At 56.5% G+C, this 20377-nt stretch overlaps 5 protein-coding genes across 5 annotated transcripts; 3 read left to right on the plus strand and 2 right to left on the minus strand.

The window, feature by feature from the left end:
• Positions 1-1643: 1643 nt before the first annotated feature.
• On the plus strand, positions 1644-6971 carry HER10_EVM0011902 (ABC transporter). Its single transcript, XM_035481314.1, has 4 exons — positions 1644-2018; positions 2296-4943; positions 5001-5896; positions 5981-6971. The coding sequence occupies exons 1-4, from the start codon at positions 1933-1935 to the stop codon at positions 6956-6958; spliced, it is 4608 nt and encodes a 1535-aa protein (XP_035327345.1). The 5' UTR covers positions 1644-1932; the 3' UTR covers positions 6959-6971.
• A 1615-nt stretch (positions 6972-8586) lies between these two features.
• Positions 8587-9947, minus strand: HER10_EVM0007174 (class II Aldolase and Adducin domain-containing protein; the record flags this gene model as incomplete). The annotated part of the gene is made up of 3 exons (XM_035476739.1): positions 9378-9947; positions 9160-9298; positions 8587-9086 (listed from the first exon to the last, which is right to left on the minus strand). Exons 1-3 carry the CDS (start codon positions 9657-9659, stop codon positions 8587-8589), a joined length of 921 nt encoding a protein of 306 aa, XP_035326966.1. The 5' UTR covers positions 9660-9947.
• An 857-nt stretch (positions 9948-10804) lies between these two features.
• On the plus strand, positions 10805-13919 carry HER10_EVM0002672 (NOL1/NOP2/sun family protein). Its single transcript, XM_035472374.1, has 3 exons — positions 10805-10962; positions 11034-11266; positions 11343-13919. Exons 1-3 carry the CDS (start codon positions 10945-10947, stop codon positions 13762-13764), a joined length of 2673 nt encoding a protein of 890 aa, XP_035326633.1. The 5' UTR covers positions 10805-10944; the 3' UTR covers positions 13765-13919.
• Positions 13920-14968: 1049 nt separating this feature from the next.
• HER10_EVM0003697 (3-dehydroquinate synthase) lies at positions 14969-17003 on the minus strand. Its single transcript, XM_035473362.1, has 4 exons — positions 16382-17003; positions 16283-16329; positions 15787-16227; positions 14969-15727 (listed from the first exon to the last, which is right to left on the minus strand). Exons 1-4 carry the CDS (start codon positions 16712-16714, stop codon positions 15061-15063), a joined length of 1488 nt encoding a protein of 495 aa, XP_035326721.1. The 5' UTR covers positions 16715-17003; the 3' UTR covers positions 14969-15060.
• A 1945-nt stretch (positions 17004-18948) lies between these two features.
• HER10_EVM0002917 (uncharacterized protein) lies at positions 18949-20301 on the plus strand (the record flags this gene model as incomplete). The annotated part of the gene is made up of 3 exons (XM_035472609.1): positions 18949-19417; positions 19614-20192; positions 20257-20301. The coding sequence occupies exons 1-3, from the start codon at positions 19169-19171 to the stop codon at positions 20299-20301; spliced, it is 873 nt and encodes a 290-aa protein (XP_035326655.1). The 5' UTR covers positions 18949-19168.
• Between the last annotated feature and the right edge of the window lie 76 nt (positions 20302-20377).

The following is a 20377-nucleotide window of genomic DNA, read 5'->3' on the forward strand; positions in this document are numbered from 1 at the left end:
TTGATGAAAGATGTTGCTCGCTCCGGTAGGAATGGACGACAACTCAAAGACGGAATGGGCAACTGCTGCCTAATCTCGTTTATCCTGCAATAGTGGTTGAGAAGAGAAGTACACGGATAAAACGGCGCAAAAAAAATGGTGGGCGAAAACAAGAACAGATGCGTATGACATGATTGCCATGTCTTGACTCTCCCCCTCTCCTCTCAAGGTCCGATGAGCTCTCTCTTGAAGGTGCCGGTCATGATCCAATGAGACGTGTGGTGAAGGGGGAACCTGGACCTGCCGTTTTGAGCGACGAGATGCCGATGGTGTCAGGCAGGCTGACAGGCTCCGAGGGGTTCCAACGGTGTAAGGGTGGGTGTATTTGGTGCGGCGGCCGCTGCGTTGCTGTATTTTTATGACGGGACTGATGGAGGTCATTCCAAGTTCGCGGCTGCGCTTTGACAATGACATATTGTAGAATACCGAGTTACATGCATTGGTACTTGAGGAAACGAATTGTATAGATGTGTATGAGGTAAGGTACTTGTGATTAGCAGAGCAACGAGAGATTTTCCATATCTACGTGACGTTCATGGTAAAGCTCTTTGAGAGAAACCGCAATGACCTCCGAGACGGGTCGTTCCAATGCAAGGGGGATAATCTGGCCATGGTTCTCCCCGTGTGAAGTCGAGGAGGCTTGGTTCCTCAGAATGCCAAGCTTTTGACAAGGGACGGGAACTAAATGGGCGGGATGCAATGTGGACGCGCCCATATTATTACCCTTGGGACCGCATGGATATGAAACTGGGAATACGTCTTGAACGGAATCCTCTTTTGGAATCCCTTATCAGGAAGGCAATTTAGGGTCATTTGGTCTTCGTATCTAGTAAGGAACTTTGGTACATTGAAGTTTGGGACTTTGGTTTGAATTCGACCTCACAGACGGGAGTGGCGTCAATAGGATGGCTTGCTGGGCTTGCCTGCTTCGGCCGGCAACCCCATTCCGCATCCGCTCCCGACGTTTGGAAAGGTCAACTTGGGGCCCCACTTTCCGGTCCCGAGACCGGCAAAGTTGTCCGAGAGCTCTATTGCTGGGAACTTGATTCTTGTGCATCTTACAAAAGTGCAGCCTTGTGAAAAGGCAATGCACTGGAGAGAGAACCTTTTGAAGGGTATTAAGCTGACCATGACGATCAGTCGGGCTCGGCTTTGAGAATCAGTACATTACCTGATAAATGTGTCAATCCAAGGGCGGGCATGCAAAAACCCATGTCGGGTTGGATTGCAACACTCTGGATGCCGCTTTCGCAACCGGTGACCCTGCCCCCCATCTTATTAGCTGCTAGCATTCTTTGCCAGTCCTGCAGTCCAGTCATCGTTCCCGCATTCTCAGCAATCGGCCCCTCCCCGTCACAAACCACACAACCCCAGGAGGGATGGACGAAACGAACAGTTGAGCAATGAGGATGAACGCATCCCAACTAGGCCCTGGCTGCCTAGCTGGGGTACCCCCCCCCCCCCCCCTAGCGGAAGGCCTCAATTGACCGTTTCCCATTTGCTCTAGAGCTGGTGCACAGCCTAGGAGACTAGGGATTCCCCTGTCTCGCCGTATCTTATCGACCTTTTCTTACGAATACAACGTCTCGCGGATTCTCTTTCGTCTCTCTTACCTTGAATACCTTCTTGACATGTTTTTGATATATTTCTCTGCTCCCTTCGCTCTTTTTCTATAGACTTTTGGTCTTGGCTTGCATATTTGCATATTTACCAGAAGGGGGACTTAACCTCGAACGAATTGCGATCCTTCATTTCAACGACATCTCGTCAAGCTTTCACTCATGACACGCGGTGGTGCTCGCAGTAGTTGTCAAGAATCCCACATCGAGAGAAGCGCCAAACGAGACGAGGCTGTGGTGTCGACAACACCGCTCTCGCCGCGCTGCCCCGAAGATGATGGATCTCATACCTCAGCGAGTCTTTGCGCTCGCGGCTGAGGCGCGATTGCGGTCCCAGACTTTGCTGGCGACTGCTCAGAGGTGAGTTCTATACAGAATGCTTGACCGCTACATGGCCATGGAAAGAGAAACGTTGCGGGCTTAGATATGGGATGCAAAGACTGCTACCAGATAGTCTTATGGGACTTATTTCTCCGGGATTGATTCAAAAACCTGCTGAATCTATGGCATCAAGTGCTTTCTGCACATCTCTTCTGTGAAGGCGCGTGAGAGCGTGTGGTCGACAATACCAGTCTCATCCATTGCACCTACGTATCTGAGTAGACGTTGAAAAGGACAATGACTGACAAACCCCGAGTAGCCATGCAGAACTGCCCTGGATCAACGACGTGACCCAGATCGCCGACTCAGGGTACCCTCAAGCCCTCGTCCTCGTCATCTCTGCGCTCTGGACTGCTTCACGCCTCATCCAGCGCCGCAACAAGCCTTCATCTTCGTCTCCACTCACCACAACCACCACTGTCCGCGCCGCCAGCATTAGATGGCCCTGGGAACTCCTCGCCCAGCTCGTACGCGCCTCCACCCTAGCCTTCCTCGCCCTCGCGGCCGCCCGCGGCCAGACACCCTGGCTTAACGCCCTCGTCGCCGCTTATGCCCTCGTCCTCGGCCTCTCGAGGCTCGTCAACGATCTCGAGTGGCGGCACGTCGCCCTGCACCAGGTCAACTTCGCCCTCGGCTTCGAGCTCCTCATCTTCGCCGCCTCCTCCGCCCTGCCCTGCATCGAAGTCTCGTCCGAGTGCGCCCTCGCGGCGGCGCCGGTGAAGGGCGGCCTCGCGAGCTTAGCGGCCGCCGTAGTCCTCTCCGTCATCACCCCGAGGGAATGGGTCCCCCCATCGCTTGTGAACGACGTGCCCATGCCCGAGGACTACGAGAAGCGCGGGCCCGCGCCCGAGGAGACGTGCAGCTGGGCAAACTACTACCTCACGTTCGAGTGGCTCACGCCCGTCATGTGGAAGGGCGCCCGCACCGGCGAGGTCGTACTCGAGGACCTGCCCCAGCTGCCCTGGTACGACGAGCCGCTGCTGCTCCTCGCGCGGATCAAGAAGGCGAGGGCCAGGGGCGTCACGACGACGTGGACGCTGTTTTACCTGCTGCGTAAGGAGGTCAACCTCATGGCCTTTTACATCTCCTCGGCCTACGCCTCGGAGCTCGTCGCCCCCTACGGCCTGTACCACCTCCTGGGCTACCTCGCGGACCCCCAGGGCGCCTCCGTCAAGCCCTGGCTCTGGCTCGTGCTCATGTTCTGCGGCCCGCTGTCGCGCTCCGTCCTGTTCCAGCAGTACGTCTTCACGTCGACCCGTCTGGTTGTTCGTCTGCGGTCCGCCCTGACGCAGGAGCTGTACCATCGCGCCATGGGGTCCATGGAGCTCGAGGAGGATATCTTCGCGCCCAAGCCCGACGGCGCCGGGGACAAGAACGGCAAGAACAAGGATAAGAAGAAGAATAAGAAGGATGAAGAGGCAGGGCGGTCCACGACATCGGCCGGGCGTCTGGCGAACCTCATGGCGGCTGACGTGCAGGCCATCTTTGGCGCGCGCGACGTCGTCATGGCCGGGACGGGCGTGCCCGTGGGCACCATTCTCTCCGTCATCGGTCTCTACAGGATGCTCGGCTGGCCCGCCCTCGTGGGCACGTTGATCCTCCTCCTCGCCGCGCCCGTGTCCGTCACCATCTCGCGGCTCATGGGCCGGTTGACGCGGAAGGCCCGGCGCGCGCAGGACGCCCGCATCTCGCTCGTCTCCGAGTACCTCGCCTCCATCCGCGCCGTCAAGTACTTCGCGTGGGAGGACGCCATCATCGAGACCATCGAGGACGCGCGCGCCAGCGAGCAGCGCGACCTCTGGCGCGTGTCGCTGTCCTTTGTCATGCTCAACCAGATCAGCGCCCTCGTGCCCTACATCTCCATGATCACAATGTTCTCCCTCTACGTCGGCGTCTGCGGCCAGCCCATGACGGCCGCCACGGCCTTCACGACGACGTACCTCGTCAAGCAGATCCGCCGCAACGTCGGCCAGGTCGCCTTCATGTCGCGCCAGATCACCGGCGCCGCCATCGCCATCAGCCGCCTCGACAGGTACTTTGCCACCACGACGCCGCTCGACGAGTACCCCGAGGGACCCCTCCGCGTCCAGGACGCCACTTTCCGCCGCAACAAGACGGCCTCGTTCCAGCTGAAAGACCTCTCCATCGACTTTGCCCAGGGCGGGCTCAACGTCGTCTCGGGCGTCAGTGGCAGCGGCAAGACGACGCTCCTGCTCGCGATCCTGGGTGAGACGGTCAAGGAGGGCGGTACCATTACGCGGCCCAAGGACGTCGCCTTCGCGTCGCAGACGTCGTGGCTGCAAAATGACACCATCAAGGAGAACATCCTCTTCAACAGCCCCCTCGAACCCGTGCGCTACGACGCCGTCGTCAACGCGTGCTGCCTCCCCGTCGACCTGCGGGAGCTGGACGCCGGCGACCAGACCGTCGTCGGCGAGAACGGTGCGTCCCTCTCGGGCGGCCAGAAGGCCCGCGTCGCGCTGGCTAGGGCGCTGTACTCCAAGGCGCCGCTGCTGCTCCTCGACGACATCTTTTCGGCGCTCGACGCCAAGACGGCGGCCTCGCTTTGGGAGCGGTGTTTCTGCTCCGATCTGTTGAAGGGGCGTACCGTAGTCCTGGTGGCGCAGCAGCCGTGGGTTGCGGCCCAGGCTGATGTCGCCGTGACTCTCGAGGACGGTGCGGTCAAGCACGTTGAGCAGAATATTGGTGTCGTCAGGCACCCGGTCGCTGTCGCCAAGGATATTGAGGGTGAGAGCAGCACTGAGGTTTCCGACAATTCGGACACCGAAGTCGAGACGCAGACGGATCCGCTCAACGACACCAGGAAGGTCGCCGTCGATAAGGGGACGAAGGATGTGGTCGCTCAGGAGATGAAGGCCAGCGGGAAGAGCGCTCGTTTAATGTGTACGTGTGACCCCCTAACAACCCTCAAAGCTTCAAAGCTAACGATCAGCAACAAAGTCTTCAAGTACATGACCTACTTCGGCGGCCCAAGCTACGCCGTATTCTGCATGTTCCTGATGCTCCTCTCCCAGCTCTCCGTCATGGGCGGCACCCTCTGGCTCTCGGTCTGGGTAGACGCCTACGACAGGCAGACGGCCGTCGACATCGCCTTCTACCTGGGCGTCTACGCCGCCGTCACCGTCACCGAGTCGGTCCTCTATGCCGCCGTCTTCCTCGTCTTCGAGAACGGCGCCTGGCACGCCGCCCGCAAGCTGCACAACGACTTCATCCGCGCCGTCATGCGCGTCTCCCTGAGCTGGTACAAGAAGACGCCCGTCGGCCGCATCATCAACCGCTTCTCGAGCGACATGTCCTCGCTCGACCTCAGCGTCAGCCCGCAGCTAAGAGCCTTCCTCGAGAGCTCGTTGGCGCTCGTCATCCGCATCTTCGCCATCAGCTCCATCATGCCGATTTTTATCGTGCCCGCCGCCGTCGCGTCCACGTGCGGCCTCGTCGTCGGCGAGATCTACACCCGCACGGCCGTCACTATCAAGCGCCTCGTCGCGAGCTCGCAGTCGCCCATCTTTTCGCAGTTTGCGGATACACTCGCGGGTCTGCCTATTATTCGCGCGCGGGCGGGGATGCCGGATACCTTCGGTGATAACCTCGCGGATAAGCTCCGCGTCTGGTCTCGGGCGGCGGAGGCGCACTTCAACTGCAACCGTTGGGTCGCGATGCGCGTCGATGTCATCACGGCCCTGGTCGGCTTGAGCGCGGGTATCATTGCCGTGTCCAAGGCCGGCCTTGTGGGTGCCGGTCTGGTGGGTTTCTCGCTGCATAATGCGACCGGTTTGAGTCAGACTATCCTGGGTCTCGTCCGTAGTATGAACGACCTCGAGGTTGAGCTACAAAGTGTAAGTTGCGCGCGTCCCCTTTCCCCCTATTTTTTTTTTTCAATTTGCGAGTAAGGAGTCCTGGTGGCTAACATCCAAGAACAGTTCGTACGTATCAAGGAATACGCCGGCCTCGACACCGAAGAAAAGGACGACGAATCCTACCCGGAAGAAGGCCAAGTCGAATACACCGACATCCCAACCCACGTCATCCCCAAAACCTGGCCCGCGACGGGCGAAATCGAGTTCCGCAACGTCACCATCCGCTACGACCAAGACGGGCCCAACATCCTCACAGACGTCAACCTCAAATTCCGCGCCGGCGAGCGCGTCGCCATCGTCGGCCGCACCGGCAGCGGCAAATCCACCTTGGTCCTCTCCCTCCTGCGCTTCACGCACATCGTGTCGGGTCAGATCCTCTACGACGGCATCGACATCACCAAGATCCCGCGCCGCCGCCTCCGCGAGGCGCTCACCATCATCCCGCAGGAGGCCGTGCTCTTCAACGGCACGCTGCGGACGAACCTCGACCCGACGGGCAAGATTGCCGAGCCCGTGCTCGAGAGGGCGCTCGAGTCGTGTCAGGGGATCGCCTCGTTCCAGTACCAGCCTTCTTCGGACGTGGATACCGACGCGAACGACGACGCGGCGGCAGTGGTTGCGCGGGACGATGACTCTTCCAAGTTGGCGCTGTCGACGGTGGTGAATGCCAAGGGCGAGAACTTCTCCCACGGGCAGCGTCAGGTTCTGTCGCTGTGTCGCGCGCTGGTGCGGGGGAGCAGGTTGATGTTGCTGGATGAGGCGACGGCGAGTATGGATTATGAGACGGATAGGGGCATTCAGGCCGTGCTGCGGAGGGAGGTCAATGGTGATGGTGACGGCGATGATCGTACGCTTGTCACGATTGCCCACCGCCTGCGGACGATTGCGGATTATGATACGGTTGTTGTCATGGGGGCTGGACGGGTCGTTGAGGCGGGACGACCGGTGGAGCTGTATAAAGCGAGAGGCGTGTTTTATGATATGGTTCACCATAGTGGTGAGAGGAAGGATTTGGAGGAGCTTTTTGAGGGTGGAAAATAAGTGAAAAGGGGCCGAGGTTGTTCCTGCTTCTCAGTATGTGTAAGGCGGTTGGAGAAGCCAGTCAGGGAGTTGGGTATGATGCATTAGAACAGCATGTTATAGATTGTGCCTGGGCATCGTGTACTTTTGGCATCTGGATGGAAATCCTGTACACATACGCATAGAAAGAAGCCGTTACTTGTGTTTCGCATGTGCTAGTAGAAGAGCGAGAGCAACATAGAACGAATACGTTGGATGATTCATTTGATTGGCTCCGTGGATCTCCGACATGAATGGTACTATTAACCTATGCCCAGGGTCTGACCCCGAGAAATCAGACTGTACTCGAGCTCGTGATTCATGGATATTTCATAGCACCGCCTGTCTCAGTTCTCCATGGGCAGCGTCAGCGCCCACTTCATTAGCTGGAGCACGACCAGTCTGATCATCTTCTCTGTTTGTTCTGTAGACCGCAGATGGGAGGTAGGCCCTAATTACCTATTGAATTTTCCGTTCCTGTTCTCTTCTATACCGAACGTACCGTATAACGAATAACCAGGACGAAATCAAAACTGACAAAGAAGGAAAAACTACTTTGAGCTATAACGCTAGACGATATTCGAAGACGCGAGGCTTAGATCCTCTCTGCACTCTGTCAAACCTATCTTATCCTTTATCGTAGGCAGAGCGGTGCGAAAGATCGCAACTAAACATAACTAAACCGGCGGCTCTTATAAATGGCATTATCGCAATCCTTCTGTATGTGCACAACTCACTGGAAGGGTGGTACGACCCAAATGGAAATACCTGGTTCTACACATCTTCAAGTAAGAGACCAATTTTCCGAGCTGGGACCGTAGTATAGCACTTAAGGTATAAGAGCCCATTCCTATCTATGACATTCTAGCCGATATCCTGAACATTCTTGAGGAGGGGAACTGAGGCTTTCTAGATTGGCAGATCTGGGAGAGTAAACTCGTAAATCGTCATAGTTTCCTTCAAGATGGGGCCCCATGTTGTCAATTTCCGATACGTTGAACAATAAGACCGTTTCCCAACTCGAAAGAATAACTAATAACTTAGAGTACGCCCAATACACAAATTTAGAAGCTTGATACGTCCTCAGCCTTTGTCTCGTACTGAGAGAGCGCAGCAAGATTATCGTACTTAAGATATGTGTGAAGTAAGCGTTATTCTAAATATCCTTGTTCCTGCGCCGTCGCAGTCAACATATGTGTTAAGCCGGAGTCATTTTAGACACCCTTGTTCCCGTCCCTTCATTTTGAAAGCCGAACGTAGTATGTAACGAATACGTGAAGAGGCACGTCAGGAGGGACGGACCGCTGGATCTCTCTTTGATGCGAAGGCTGTGGAGTTCAGTCCTATGTACCGTACCTTAGGCTAGCCACCAAAGCCGGACTATATGATGCTCCAGACAAAAGACCGTTCGGGCTACATCCCCACCCATTCCTGAAGAGGCACGATTCAACGTGGTATGGGCTCCCTTTTGTATAGGTAGCTACCGATGGCTATAGACAAACTTTACATGTCGCCAAAGTCCTCAAATTTCGTCAGTGATAATCAATATCAAACCTGTTCATTCTGCCTGACATTTCCCTACATCATTAACCCCGCCACCTCCACCACTCTCACATCTTGTAAGCCACACCAGACTCATGCTCCATCATATCAAAAGTAGGCTTCCCCGAAAACCACCCCGCCACCTCGGACCCGATAGACTTGTACGTGAACTCGGCATCCTCCTCATCAATCTTGACCGTCTCGTGGCCCCTGCCCCCCGCAGCGGCATCAGCCAGGAGCTGCTGGTGACAGCACCGCTCGAGGCTGAGGAACCAGTAGACGCAGCTCTCGACGCTCTTGCCGCAGGTGATGAGGCCGTGGTTCTGCAGGATGGCGGCCTTCTTGTCGCCCAGGGCGGCGGCGATGCGCAGGCCTTCCTCTTTGCCGAGGACGATGCCGCCGAAGGAGTTGTAGAGGACGACGTCGTTGTAGAAGGCGCAGGTGTCCTGGGTGGTGATGTCGAGGTTGCGGCCGAGGGCGGAGAAGGCTTGGCCGTAGAGGGAGTGGGAGTGGGCGACGCAGTTTATCTCGGGGCGGGCTTCGTGAACTGCGTGGTGGATCATGTATGCTGCGAATTACATTGTCAGCTAGGTTCGTCGAGAGGTTGACCAAGGAAGTTGGTCTGTTCTGAGGGGACGGACCGGCGGTGTTCAAGAGCCTCACGGGGCCACCCTCGACTACTTCACCGTTCTCATCTACGCGGATGAGGTCTGATGCTTTGAGCAGTGGCCAGGGGACGCCGAAAGGGTTCAGCCAGAATGTTTGCGGCTCAACAGGGTCCTTGTGATATCATTAGTTTTAGACCCATGAAGCTGGTTTGAAACCATATCGACTGTTTCTCGGACGGAAGAAGACTTACTCTGACTGTGATGTGGCCAGCGACGCCAGCGTCGAAGCCGTTCTTTGCAAAGATGCGGAAGCCCAAGGCCAGCCGCTCCTTGAGGTGCTGGCGCTGCTGGTACGGGTCGTCAAACTTTTGCGGACGGGGGAAGCCCTTGGTCTCCAGGGTCTTTGACTTGTCTTGCCCGGGCTTCTTTTCGGGCGCAATGGTAGAGCTGGGCAGAACGCCATTGCCGTTTGTGTGTTTGACGGCGGAGGCGTCCGCGTGGGGGATCTGGCTGACTGAGGTTGATGGTGCCATGGTTTTCTTCTCTCAATGAGGGATCGCTTTACAGAGCATATGTATGTGTATGTTCTTTCAATGGGAATAGAGAATAATACCGGGAATTGCGGATGTGGGTTTGAGCTTTATATTAGTGAGATGAAGTGTGAGAGATGAGTATTTCCTCGCCACGCGAATGTCCATCCGAAAGGGTCGCATATAAGCTTTAATGCGGGATAGCTCAAGCTTCGGCTGCCGATATCCCAACCCTCCACTGGCATTTTTGGGGGAGTAGCTTCCATGTCACTAACAGAATGGAACAACAATCTGCGGTAATCAAGACGGAAATCAAGCCCGGAATTGCTAAGAGTTGGCCACGCCCTCCCCCGACTACCGTTGTTCGGGTCCCGAGGCAAACCCCGCATTATACGTCCAATGTGCCGCTCTGGCGTTTTGGAGCCCCCCCCATCCCTGGCGATGCGTGCCTCGGTGCCCACCACCATTGAGCCAAGGTATCCAATAGTAGTCGAGATATTAATACAACGGAGAGGATTACTTGGTTGTTTAGTGAGGGAGAGCGGAATGAGCTCCGCGGCAGTGATCAGAGGCTCTCGAAAGCGACGAAAGGCACACGGTTTAGGATTTGCAGCTACGCCCTGCGGATGTCACGAATCTACGAGGTGCAGACCTCCAGGAAGCTTGGGCTCTCAGAAGTAGAGTAATCGGCGCCGTGCCTGCGGCCTCATTCCGCGGAGGTGGGCTACTTGAGTTTACATGGACCGCAGCCGATATCGTCAATATCTAAATCGCATCTACCGCAGTAACAGACGCCGAAGATGGGAGGATGATGAGATGAAGGTTGAGTACCTTCGGTGGTTACCTGTATCTTGAAAGACTTGTACGCACACTGAGAGGTGATGAATGCGGGACGCTTCTCAGCGGGCTCCAGCCGGCTTCAGCGGATACAGGCCGGGCGCGGGGCCGGGGCGGACCCTGAGGGTGCAGGGGTGCGATGCGGGGTGATTAGATGCTCCCCATAGCTACCCTCTGATAGGCCAATCATCTCCGATCGAGGGGCTGGCCGCATGTTGGCGCATTCCGCCCGAACCTCCAACTTTTTTTTTTTTTTTTTCTCCTGTTGCTCTTTTTCTGGTGACGGCAAAATTTCACACCGCGCGACACTACCCACCAACGCTGACAGGATTGGACTGCGACAACTCTTACCTCTGAATTTCCCTTCCTTTCGAACAACACACGCCGTGCGCAACGCATACCCCTCCACGCACGTTGACTCAATTTTCTCTTCCCACTCCCGCGACACATCATGGGTCGCAAGTTCAGAGTGAGTTTTTGCGGTCGCTTTTCAATTGACTCCTGCTGCCTGTTCTCGCGCGCTGACAACAGTTCCATCAGGGAGGCAAGAAGGGCAAGTCCCGCGGCGGCAGCAACGCCGAGGGCGGCGGTGACCGCGGTCGCCAGCCTCGCAGCGAGTCGTGGCAGAACTACCCTGCCGTCAAGAAGGAGAACGAGAGGCTCCAGCGCTACTACAATACCATCTTTGGTCTCTCCGAGGAGGAGCAGGGCCCCTTCTGGGATGCCCTGCGCAGAGATCTGCCCAACAGCTTCCGCTTCTGCGGCTCCAAAGGGTAAGGCATCAGTCACTTGACAGAGGACAGACACGTTTTCTGGTCTCGCGCGACCTCATACTGACCTGAATCCTAGCCACGCCTTGGCCGTGAAGAAGCTTCTGCAAACCCGATACATGCCCGAGATCCAGAACATCCAGCACGCCGATGGACGCACCGTCGAGCCCCCCAAGCCCTTGACTTGGTACCCCAACGAGCTCGCCTGGTGGATGACTACCCCGAAGAACATTATTCGCAAATACCCCCCCTTTGCCGCCTTCCAGAAGTTCCTCGTCTCCGAGACAACTGTCGGCAACATCAGCAGACAAGAGGTCGTCAGCATGATTCCTCCCCTCTTGATGGACGTCCGCCCCGGCATGACCGTGTTGGATATGTGCGCCGCGCCCGGCAGCAAGGCCGGTCAGCTTCTCGAGATGATTCATCAGGGCGAGGAGGCGAGAGTCAGAAAGGTTCTGCGCGCCTTTGCCAAGGAAGACGGGCTCGACCTCGGCGACGAGACGGAGGAGGAGCGCCAGGCTGACCTCTCGGCCGACCCCTCGGACTCTGGCCGCACAACCGGCCTCCTCATCGCCAACGACTCCGACTACAAGCGCGGCCACATGCTTGTCCACCAGCTCAAGCGTCTCGGATCCCCCAACCTGCTCGTTACCAACCACGACGCAACCCAGTACCCCGCGATCAGGCTCCCCGCGAACCCCGAGACCCCGACTAAGCCTCGATACCTCAAGTTCGACCGAATCCTCGCCGATGTGCCGTGCTCGGGCGACGGCACCTTGAGAAAGAACATGAACCTGTGGAAGGACTGGCAGCCCGGCAGTGCGCTGGGCCTTCACGTCACCCAGGTTAGAATCCTGCTGCGCGCGCTCGCCATGCTCAAGGTCGGAGGCCGTGTCGTCTACTCCACCTGCAGTATGAACCCCGTCGAGAACGAGTCCGTCGTCGCGGCCGCCATCGATCGCGCCGGTGGCCCGGACAAGGTCGAGATCGTCGACTGCAGCAACGAGCTGCAAGGTCTCGTTCGCGCCCCCGGTATGAAGAAGTGGCAGATCATGGATAAGTCTGGCAGGCTGTGGAGCTCCCAGGCCGAGGTCGATGAGTGGACGAAGAACAGTACCGAGGGTGTTGCTCCCGGAAGACTCGTCGAGACCATGTTCCCGCCGTTGGAGGGCAGCGTCTGCGCCGACCTGCCTCTCGAGCGCTGCATGCGTGTCTACGCTCACCAGCAGGACACTGGAGGCTTCTTCATCACCGTTCTGCAGAAGAAGGCCGAGGTCAAGATCCGCCCTGAGGACCAGAAGCAAGGCGACGAGTCCACCAAGTCAAACGGAGCGACTGCGGCTGCCACACCCGCCGAGGCCACGCCTGCGACTGAGACCGAGAACACCGAGACGAACATGGAGGTCGATGCAGCTGAGACGACCGAAGAGGCAGTCGAGGCAGTCCCCGAGACGGTTCCGGAGACGGCCCCTGAGACCACCACTGAGGCCACCGAAGAAGTAAAAAGTGAGGAAAAGGCCGAGGAGGCGGAGCAGGATGCTACGAACGGTGTTAAGCGACCGAGAGAAGACGAGACGGCTGACGGCGAGACTCAAGAGACCAAGAAGGCCAAGCTCGAGGCGACGACACAAGAGAAGCCCAAGAACTCGAACCGCAACATCCACGGCCGTGTCGAGGAGCCGTTCAAGTACCTGGACCCCAAGCACGAGGTCATCAAGAACATTCGCGACTTTTACCACATCTCGCCGCGCTTCCCCGACGACCGCTACATGGTCCGCAACGCCACGGGCGAGCCCGCCAAGGCCGTCTACTACACCTCGGCGCTGGCGCGCGACATCCTCACGGAGAACGAGGGCCGCGGCATCAAGGTCATCCACGGCGGCGTCAAGATGTTTATGAAGCAGGACGCCCCCTCAGCCGAGATCTGCCGCTGGCGCATCCAGTCCGAGGGCATGCCCATCCTCCAGGGCTACGTCGGCGAGCAGCGCGTCGTCCGCCTGACCAAGAAGGAGACGCTGCGCCGTCTGCTGATCGAGATGTTCCCCCGCATCGCCGACGGCGAGTGGGAGCAGATGGGCGAGATTGGCGAGCGCGTGCGCGACATCGGGATGGGCTGCTGCGTGCTCCGCGTCGAGCCCGACGGCTCTGACCCGGCGTTCAGCGAGCGCATGGCGCTCCCCTTGTGGAAGAGCATCCACTCGCTCAACCTCATGCTGCCCAAAGAGGACCGGACGGCCATGCTGCTCCGCATCTTTGACGACACCACCCCGCTCATCAACAACAGCCTGCAGAAGCAGAGGGCCATTGACGAGGCTGCCAGGAAGAAGGCGGCGGAGGACGCCTATGTCGCGGAGAAGGAACTCATTGACATTGAGGACGCCCCCACGCCCGAGGAGATGGATCTCGAGCCTGCGTCTGTGCCTGCTGCTGCTGCTGCTGCGGAGACTGAGGATGCTGCCGCCGCCGCTGTAGCCGCTGCTCCGACCACCGAGGAGGCTTAGAAGGCGAACTCGGATTCGAGCGAGTTGGACCTGGACGCCCTGCTGGGAAGAAAGGGCAAGCGTGCGGCGAAGCGCGCGAGGGCCAAGCGCCGGGGCATGGCGGATTACGCGCAGAAGAGCGTGGATTTGGTCATGCGCGCTGCAGCGGAGGGAGGATGGCTTGTCGACGATGACGATTGAGCCCTTCCCGTGGATATTCTGCCCAAGGTCACTGAAGTATCGCGATACCTGAACTTAGGGGTAGAGACACTCAGGGGGGGCATTGAAGACGAAAAGATGGAGGAAAAAATGTATGAGTACATGAAAAAATTCGTCGAGATGGGCGTTTTGCATTTGCACAGTCTAGAAGAATAAACAGAGAGATCGAATCATGGACCCCAGGGTTACCTCCTTTTTCCTTTCTTTCTCTCTCTCTCTCTCTCTCTACGTATTCTGGAGGTCAATGATGACCAGGGGCTCTGCGTGCAACCTGACTTTCGAGATTTTCCAGTTCCATATACCACATTGCAATGCCTACAGCTGGTCAAAGTCAACCTCACGCGAACAGTCAGCCACACGAAAGTCACCTCGCACTCGGAGCAAAACCAATAGCAAGAAGCCCTGTTCCCTTTAATCACAACAGGGGGAAAAAAATTATCTCCAAAAAGATGATGTACGCTTCAATCGCGGACGGGAATTGAGCCCGACGTGGCTGGTGATGAATTAGTGACGATGTTCCAATGCTGAGCCATTTTCTGATGACGAGCGAGCTATAACTTACGGGTCGAACCCACAACCTTGAGATTAAGAGTCTCACGCTCTACCGATTGAGCTAGCCGGGCAGGCTTTATGTTGCTGGTTGGTGACGAGGTGGGAGGATGGGAGGGTCTATGATGCGGGTCGAAGGGGGGGGGGGGGGGGAACGAGGAGGTGGATATCGTGGTTGTAGGTTTGGGGATTGGATCTCTCATTTTGGGGCGGAGGGGGGAGGAGAGTAATTAGAACACGATGGGTTGGAGACGAAGTATGTTAGGGGGGGTGATCTTGATGTAATAGAAGAAGCACGTGTATATCCAAGGTGGTTGAACAGGAAGTCCTGGAGTGCTTCACATGGAGAATGATAGTCACTACAATAAGTCGATATCGTCTGAAGAGACTTGTGCACGCATGCGTGATTAGCATTGTGATTGAAAGTGAATCCATTCAAGTTCCCTCAAGAGCTATGCTCGAGTTTTTAATGACCCCTAAGTTGATGCAATTATCCTAACAATACTCGTTTCGCCGCTTTACAAAGGAAAACTTTTCGGTATGCCTGCTCTAGCAACACTCCTCATCAACGTGGACCTTGCCATGTGTGCTGGAGCTCTTCATCTCCTCAGCGTTGAGCTTCTTCAGGATCTCGGGCTCGAAGCCGGCAGCGGCATACGTAGCCTTGTCCTGGTCCAAGTTCTTGCCATTTGACAAGCCATACTCGGGTGTCGAAGAACCGTTGGACGAGATAGTATCGTCGCGGGTGACGGTCTGCTCGACGCCGTTCATGTACTTGCGGGACTCATCCTCCACGGAAGAGCCGTTGATCGTGTAACCAGTGTCGCTGGCGTCGACATAAGCCTCGAGTCCGGCACCCTGGCGGGGGTACTCCTTCATGAGGTCCTTGTGCACCTTGAGGGCAGCACACATGTCCTCGTGGGAGATGTCGTTGAGGAACTCGCAGTTACCCAGAGGTGAGGGAACGGCGGCACGGAGCTTGCCGTCACGGGTCTTGAGGATGGCAGAGGTAGCCTTCTCGAGCATGTCCTCGTCAAAGAGGGGGTGGTCCATGGAGAGACCGGCGCGGGAGAAGAGGTTCAGCAGGCGGCGATGCTCATCCGAGGAGAGCTTTCCGAGGACGTGCGCCAGAGTTGCGGAGTAGGCCATGTCAATGGAGATGGCGTGGCCGTGGCGCAGAGGCACATCAGGGGAGAGCTCGTGGAGGGGTGACCAACTGCGCGGGGTAAGCTTCTAGAACGCTTATGGCGTATGCAGGGTGGAACGTTAACTTACGTGTGGCCGTATGCGATGACACGATCAAGCATGATCTCGTGCAGATTGGGAGTCTCAAGCTTCAACATCTCGTGGATACCATTGCGGTTGATCCTATCAGCCGCATCCCTGACCTCCTTGCTAGCTCCATCAGTGCGACCGAAACCAGTCTTGATCAGCTCCTCACAGAAACGATCAAGCAGGTCGAAAGTCTCCAGATGGGCGCAAGTAGAGATCTTGATCAGCTCGGCGAAGCCATTGCGGATCTGGGCGGTGGGAAGAGTTCGCAAGAAAGTGAAGTCGAGGAATGTGTGGGTTGGTGCGTGGTACGCGCCCAGACGGTTCTTGTAGTTGCCGTAGTTGACAGCGACCTTGATGGATACAGAAGCATCGATCAGGCCAATGACTGTTGTGGGAATGCGGATGAATGGCGTGTTACGGCGGTAGGCGGCGCATGCGAAGCTGGATTGTGTTAGAAGTCAAGCAAAGTCAAGGGGAGTCCTATAGGGAAACATACCCTGCAACGTCTGTGACCAGACCACCTCCAACAACAAGAACAGGCTCCTTGAATTGGTGTCAGACAGCTTCAATAGCTCGATGAAGATGAGAAACTTACCTTGCGGTAGACACCAAACTCGGTCATGGAGTCGACGATGCTCAGCAACGTCTCCATGGACTTGGCCTTCTCACCAATCATGGTCTTATGAATCTTGAGCTCAATGTTGTAGTGGTCAAAGTATTCCTTCATCTCCTTGCCGTAGATGTTGAAGATGTTGAGGTCCATGACAGCCAAGCATCGCTTCCAGCGCGAGTAACAGTCGGCCAGCTGACTGTTCTGCTTGTTGAAAACGCCATCGAGGAACTCGAAGTCGTACTCGATCTTCTCATAACCGCAGACGGAGAAGCCCTTCTTGGTGGGCTCAACCGTCGCCTTCATGTCTGATGCCATCTTGTGAAAGGGGGTAATAGAGATTGATTCGGTCTGGGTATTGCGCAATGGGAGAGAGGAGGGTGCGCTTGTCAAGATGAAAGACGTTGAGAGTGGTCGAGTGAGATGAGAGTGAGGATGAAAGGAATTTGCCAGAGAGGTGCTTCCAACATCAGGCTTTTGAATGAATCAAGCTCCCCAAAGCTAGAACTACAATATAAGGCCGCAGCCGTACGAGACACTTCTGGTTCCAGTAGTCATTACTATTTCGGCGAATGTCTAATCCCGGAGAATTGTCGACGAATTGTCGACATCATCACTTGCGCCTCTAACGTTCACCTAGGCCCACTCCAGCTTGACCGACTCCTCAAAAGAGGATCAAGTTACACAATCCCGAGGCAGACGAAAGCAAGTCATCGGGAGACGACCAGCAAGGGTCGGAGTCGAAAGGCAAGACCCCGGCTTGTCCCGGGCGTCTAAGCTTGGAGCTACGCTGCTTTACCTTTGGGTAGAAGCAGCTGGCGCAACGCGGTAGTTGACAAGAGAGGAGAAACGGTGACAAGTACATTCGACTCGATGCTGCCGTCAAACTCTGGTGGTACAAGCGAGTTGCTAGTACGGACAAGCTTTGACGGGATCGTCCTCGTTTGGTGCGCGGTTTTTTTCTCATATCAGATCTCTTCGTTCCTCTCGTATTACGGTTGCTGCGTGACGGCAATGTGCAGAAGGAGTGTCGTGATGCTCATGACATTTGCCAATGGGGCTTACAGCTTCTGGCCCCGGAGACGTCTAGAAGCGAGGACTGGCGTCCGTTCTGGCGTTAGTTCCGCATGCCACAGGCTCTCTGCTTGGTTATTGTGTCACAAACCAATGCGGTCCGCGGGGCGGGAAGATGGCGTGCTATACTCGGAGTGTCTTCCGATGTTCCCTATTTGCCGCCTGTTAAGCAAAACGGCAAACAGAACGAAAGCTAGAGAAATCCCATGTTTCAGTCTGAAAAGTCGATTCCGTCATCGACATTCGATAATTTTGCGGTAGGAACGCGGAGCCAAGCGTAGCTGGAGCAGGCTAGCTGGGTTTGCCCTCAGAGACAAGCCCAGGCCCCAAAGTGCTGCTTGCCTTTTACTGCCATGAGATGATCGACACGAGTCGTGAGATCTAGATCTCGCACGTGGGGAAGAGGGGGGAAGGACAGACCAGGGGGAGACAACCCTCCGGCGAGCCGCATCGGGACGTCGACAGCTTCTCGTTGGCTGGGGGAAGATGAGCCTGCGTTGCGGACATGGATGCAGTTTGCATTTCTGGTTCATCGGGTTTGTTCAAATGCTGTCAAGCGTGGGAGCCTTGGATCGGATGAAAGCATCGAGTCGCATGCTAGAGTTGGATCAGCGGCGTCCCTTCGCCTCGCCCCCCTCCCCCTGGCTTCGTGCTACCGTTGGCTTGACGCACCTTGATTGAGAAAAAGACCAAAGGCAGTTAAGACGTTTGGGAAAACCCCGCAGTCGGCCGAGAAAAGCTGGCATGAGCTGAGAAAAGACTGCAGTTGGTGTGTGCAGTTGAGAAAGCTCGAAAGCAAAACTCAATTACATCGTCGACGCGGTTGATGAGGTGGTATGCGCGTCATGACTTACCGTGCCCAGCCAACTGCCCCTCTCCGCGTGCCACTACCCGCACTCGTCGCGAAAGCACATGATTTGGTACTCCCGTACTCCCGTACTCCTGTACTGACCAGGTACCTTTGTATCTGTCTAGTGCAGCATACGTACCGCGGTCGACTTCTTCCACTTCCAGCAAAAGGTACATACCGCATTCACCTTCAATACATTGCGGAAGCTGCGAATCACGATCTCGCGGGATGGCAAGGTCCGGCCAGTTACCCCGCCATGACCAAATTCATGTCTCTCTCTTCCTTCTTAGGCCGCAACTACATAGGTACCCTGTGGCGCCTTGCCTACAAACAGCTTCCAAATAGCCCAAGGCGTGTCATGGATGATGGCTGAGCTTCCTTCCTGCTGCTGCTGCTGCTGCTGCTGTGCTTTGCCCGGCAATTATTGCCTGGTCAATTCAATTTGGAACGATCGGGAAAGGGAGGGGTAGCTCCACAGGTGTGAGGGGGGAAACGAGAAAGTTGGGGTAGGAGGGTGTGGAAAAGGTGGTCAAGGTCGCCGAGAGCTGCGGTTCCCGTCAAATGTGCCTGCTTTGCTCGGAAATATTGCTCGCGCGCGACGGAGGCGGCGTTCCAATGTTGGTGGGAAGGTCTGTTCTGTTTCATCCATCGTGATGATAACTAGACCGGTGGCCCTTGGGCTGAGCTGCCTGGGAATGCGTACTGTTCTGTTTTCTCTTCCTTCTCGCCTTCTTCTTCGGATTACCTTGTCTACATAGATCTTTCTTTCCAATTGAAGTATACCCAGTGCTCAATACCTGAAAGTGTTGAAGAATTTTCGTCATAGTCAGCAAGCACAAAACTCCAAGATGCCTCACTTTGACGAAAGCAAGGCATACGCCGTCCAGGAGGAAGTGTTCTTCGACGACGGTCGCGAGATCGAACTCCTGCACTTTGTCTACAGCCAACCCAACCTCGATGAGATCCGCGGCTCGCCGGAGGGCGTGTTGAAGGCGATTGACGACTTTGGCCGGACCAAGAAGTACCTCATGAACGTGGGCGAGGACAAGGGCAAGATTGTAACAGACTTGATCGCCGAGGTCAAGCCCAAGGTGATGGTAAGAGAAGAGCTTCGTTCTTAAATGCGGTCTTTCGTCGCAAGTTCAGCAGACTTTGAGAATCGCACCTGTAACCATCCGAACGCCCTTGCTGGCTATGCGCGGCCTGAACATTCTGCCCTGTTTTCCCCCTTCGAGACATAGAGACGAGAGAGAGAGAGAGAGAGATTGGATGAAACCTAACACCCGCCAACAGGTCGAATTAGGAGGCTACGTAGGCTACTCCTGCATCCTCTTCGGCGCCGCCGTCCGCAAGGCCTCCCCGGGAGGCGGAGCGCAATACTTCTCCCTCGAGCGCAACCCCGAATTCGCCGCCGTCATCGGCTCCCTCGTCGACCTCGCCGGCCTCACCGACACGGTCAAAGTCGTCGTCGGCCCCAGCGACGCCTCCATCGCGCGCCTGCACGCCGACGGCACCTTTTCCAAAATCGACCTCGTGTTCCTGGACCACTACAAGCCCGCCTACACCACGGACCTCAAGCTCGCCGAGCAGCTGGGCCTCGTCGGCCCCGGCTCCGTCCTCGCCGCCGACAACGTCATCAAGCCGGGCAACCCGCCGTACTTGGAGTACGTCCGCAGCTCGGTGGCCGAGAAGCGCGCCGCCGCCAGAGACGTTGGCGCCGCGAGGAAGGCAGCCGGGTGGCACGACGAGCGCACGGCGAAGCAGTACGAGAAGCGCGAGGGCGAGGAGAGGCTGGACTTGTCGCGCATCGGGAACCCGAATCTCCGGTACGAGAGTAAGCTCATCAACAGCTTCGAGCCGACTGGTGTGCCTGTAAGTTCTCGGTCTCTTGAATTGACTGCTCTGGCCCATGAGGGTGCTGACAAGTTCTCGCTAGGATGGTGTTGAGATTACAAGATGTGTTGGCGAGGAGAAGGAATGAGTTTATGAATTACGAAGTTAGAATACCATGCTTCTATCCTATTGTTCCAGTCGCATCAAATGAAGCGATTCAAACG

The sequence above is a fragment of the Colletotrichum scovillei genome, assembly GCF_011075155.1.
Source record: "Colletotrichum scovillei strain TJNH1 chromosome Unknown Contig00011, whole genome shotgun sequence".
NCBI classification, from domain to species: domain Eukaryota; kingdom Fungi; phylum Ascomycota; class Sordariomycetes; order Glomerellales; family Glomerellaceae; genus Colletotrichum; species Colletotrichum scovillei.

Coding starts and splice junctions, on each gene's coding strand:
- HER10_EVM0003697 (XM_035473362.1), bottom strand. CDS start 16,714: ATGGCATCAGACATGAAGGCGACGGTTGAGCCCACCAAGAAGGGCTTC. Junction 16,330..16,381: donor AGTTTGGTGTCTACCGCAAG/GTAAGTTTCTCA, acceptor CACCAATTCAAG/GAGCCTGTTCTTGTTGTTGG. Junction 15,728..15,786: donor GTCATCGCATACGGCCACAC/GTAAGTTAACGT, acceptor TACCCCGCGCAG/TTGGTCACCCCTCCACGAGC.
- HER10_EVM0011902 (XM_035481314.1), top strand. CDS start 1,933: ATGATGGATCTCATACCTCAGCGAGTCTTTGCGCTCGCGGCTGAGGCG. Junction 2,019..2,295: donor TTGCTGGCGACTGCTCAGAG/GTGAGTTCTATA, acceptor ACAAACCCCGAG/TAGCCATGCAGAACTGCCCT. Junction 5,897..5,980: donor TCGAGGTTGAGCTACAAAGT/GTAAGTTGCGCG, acceptor ATCCAAGAACAG/TTCGTACGTATCAAGGAATA.
- HER10_EVM0002672 (XM_035472374.1), top strand. Junction 11,267..11,342: donor CGCTTCTGCGGCTCCAAAGG/GTAAGGCATCAG, acceptor CCTGAATCCTAG/CCACGCCTTGGCCGTGAAGA.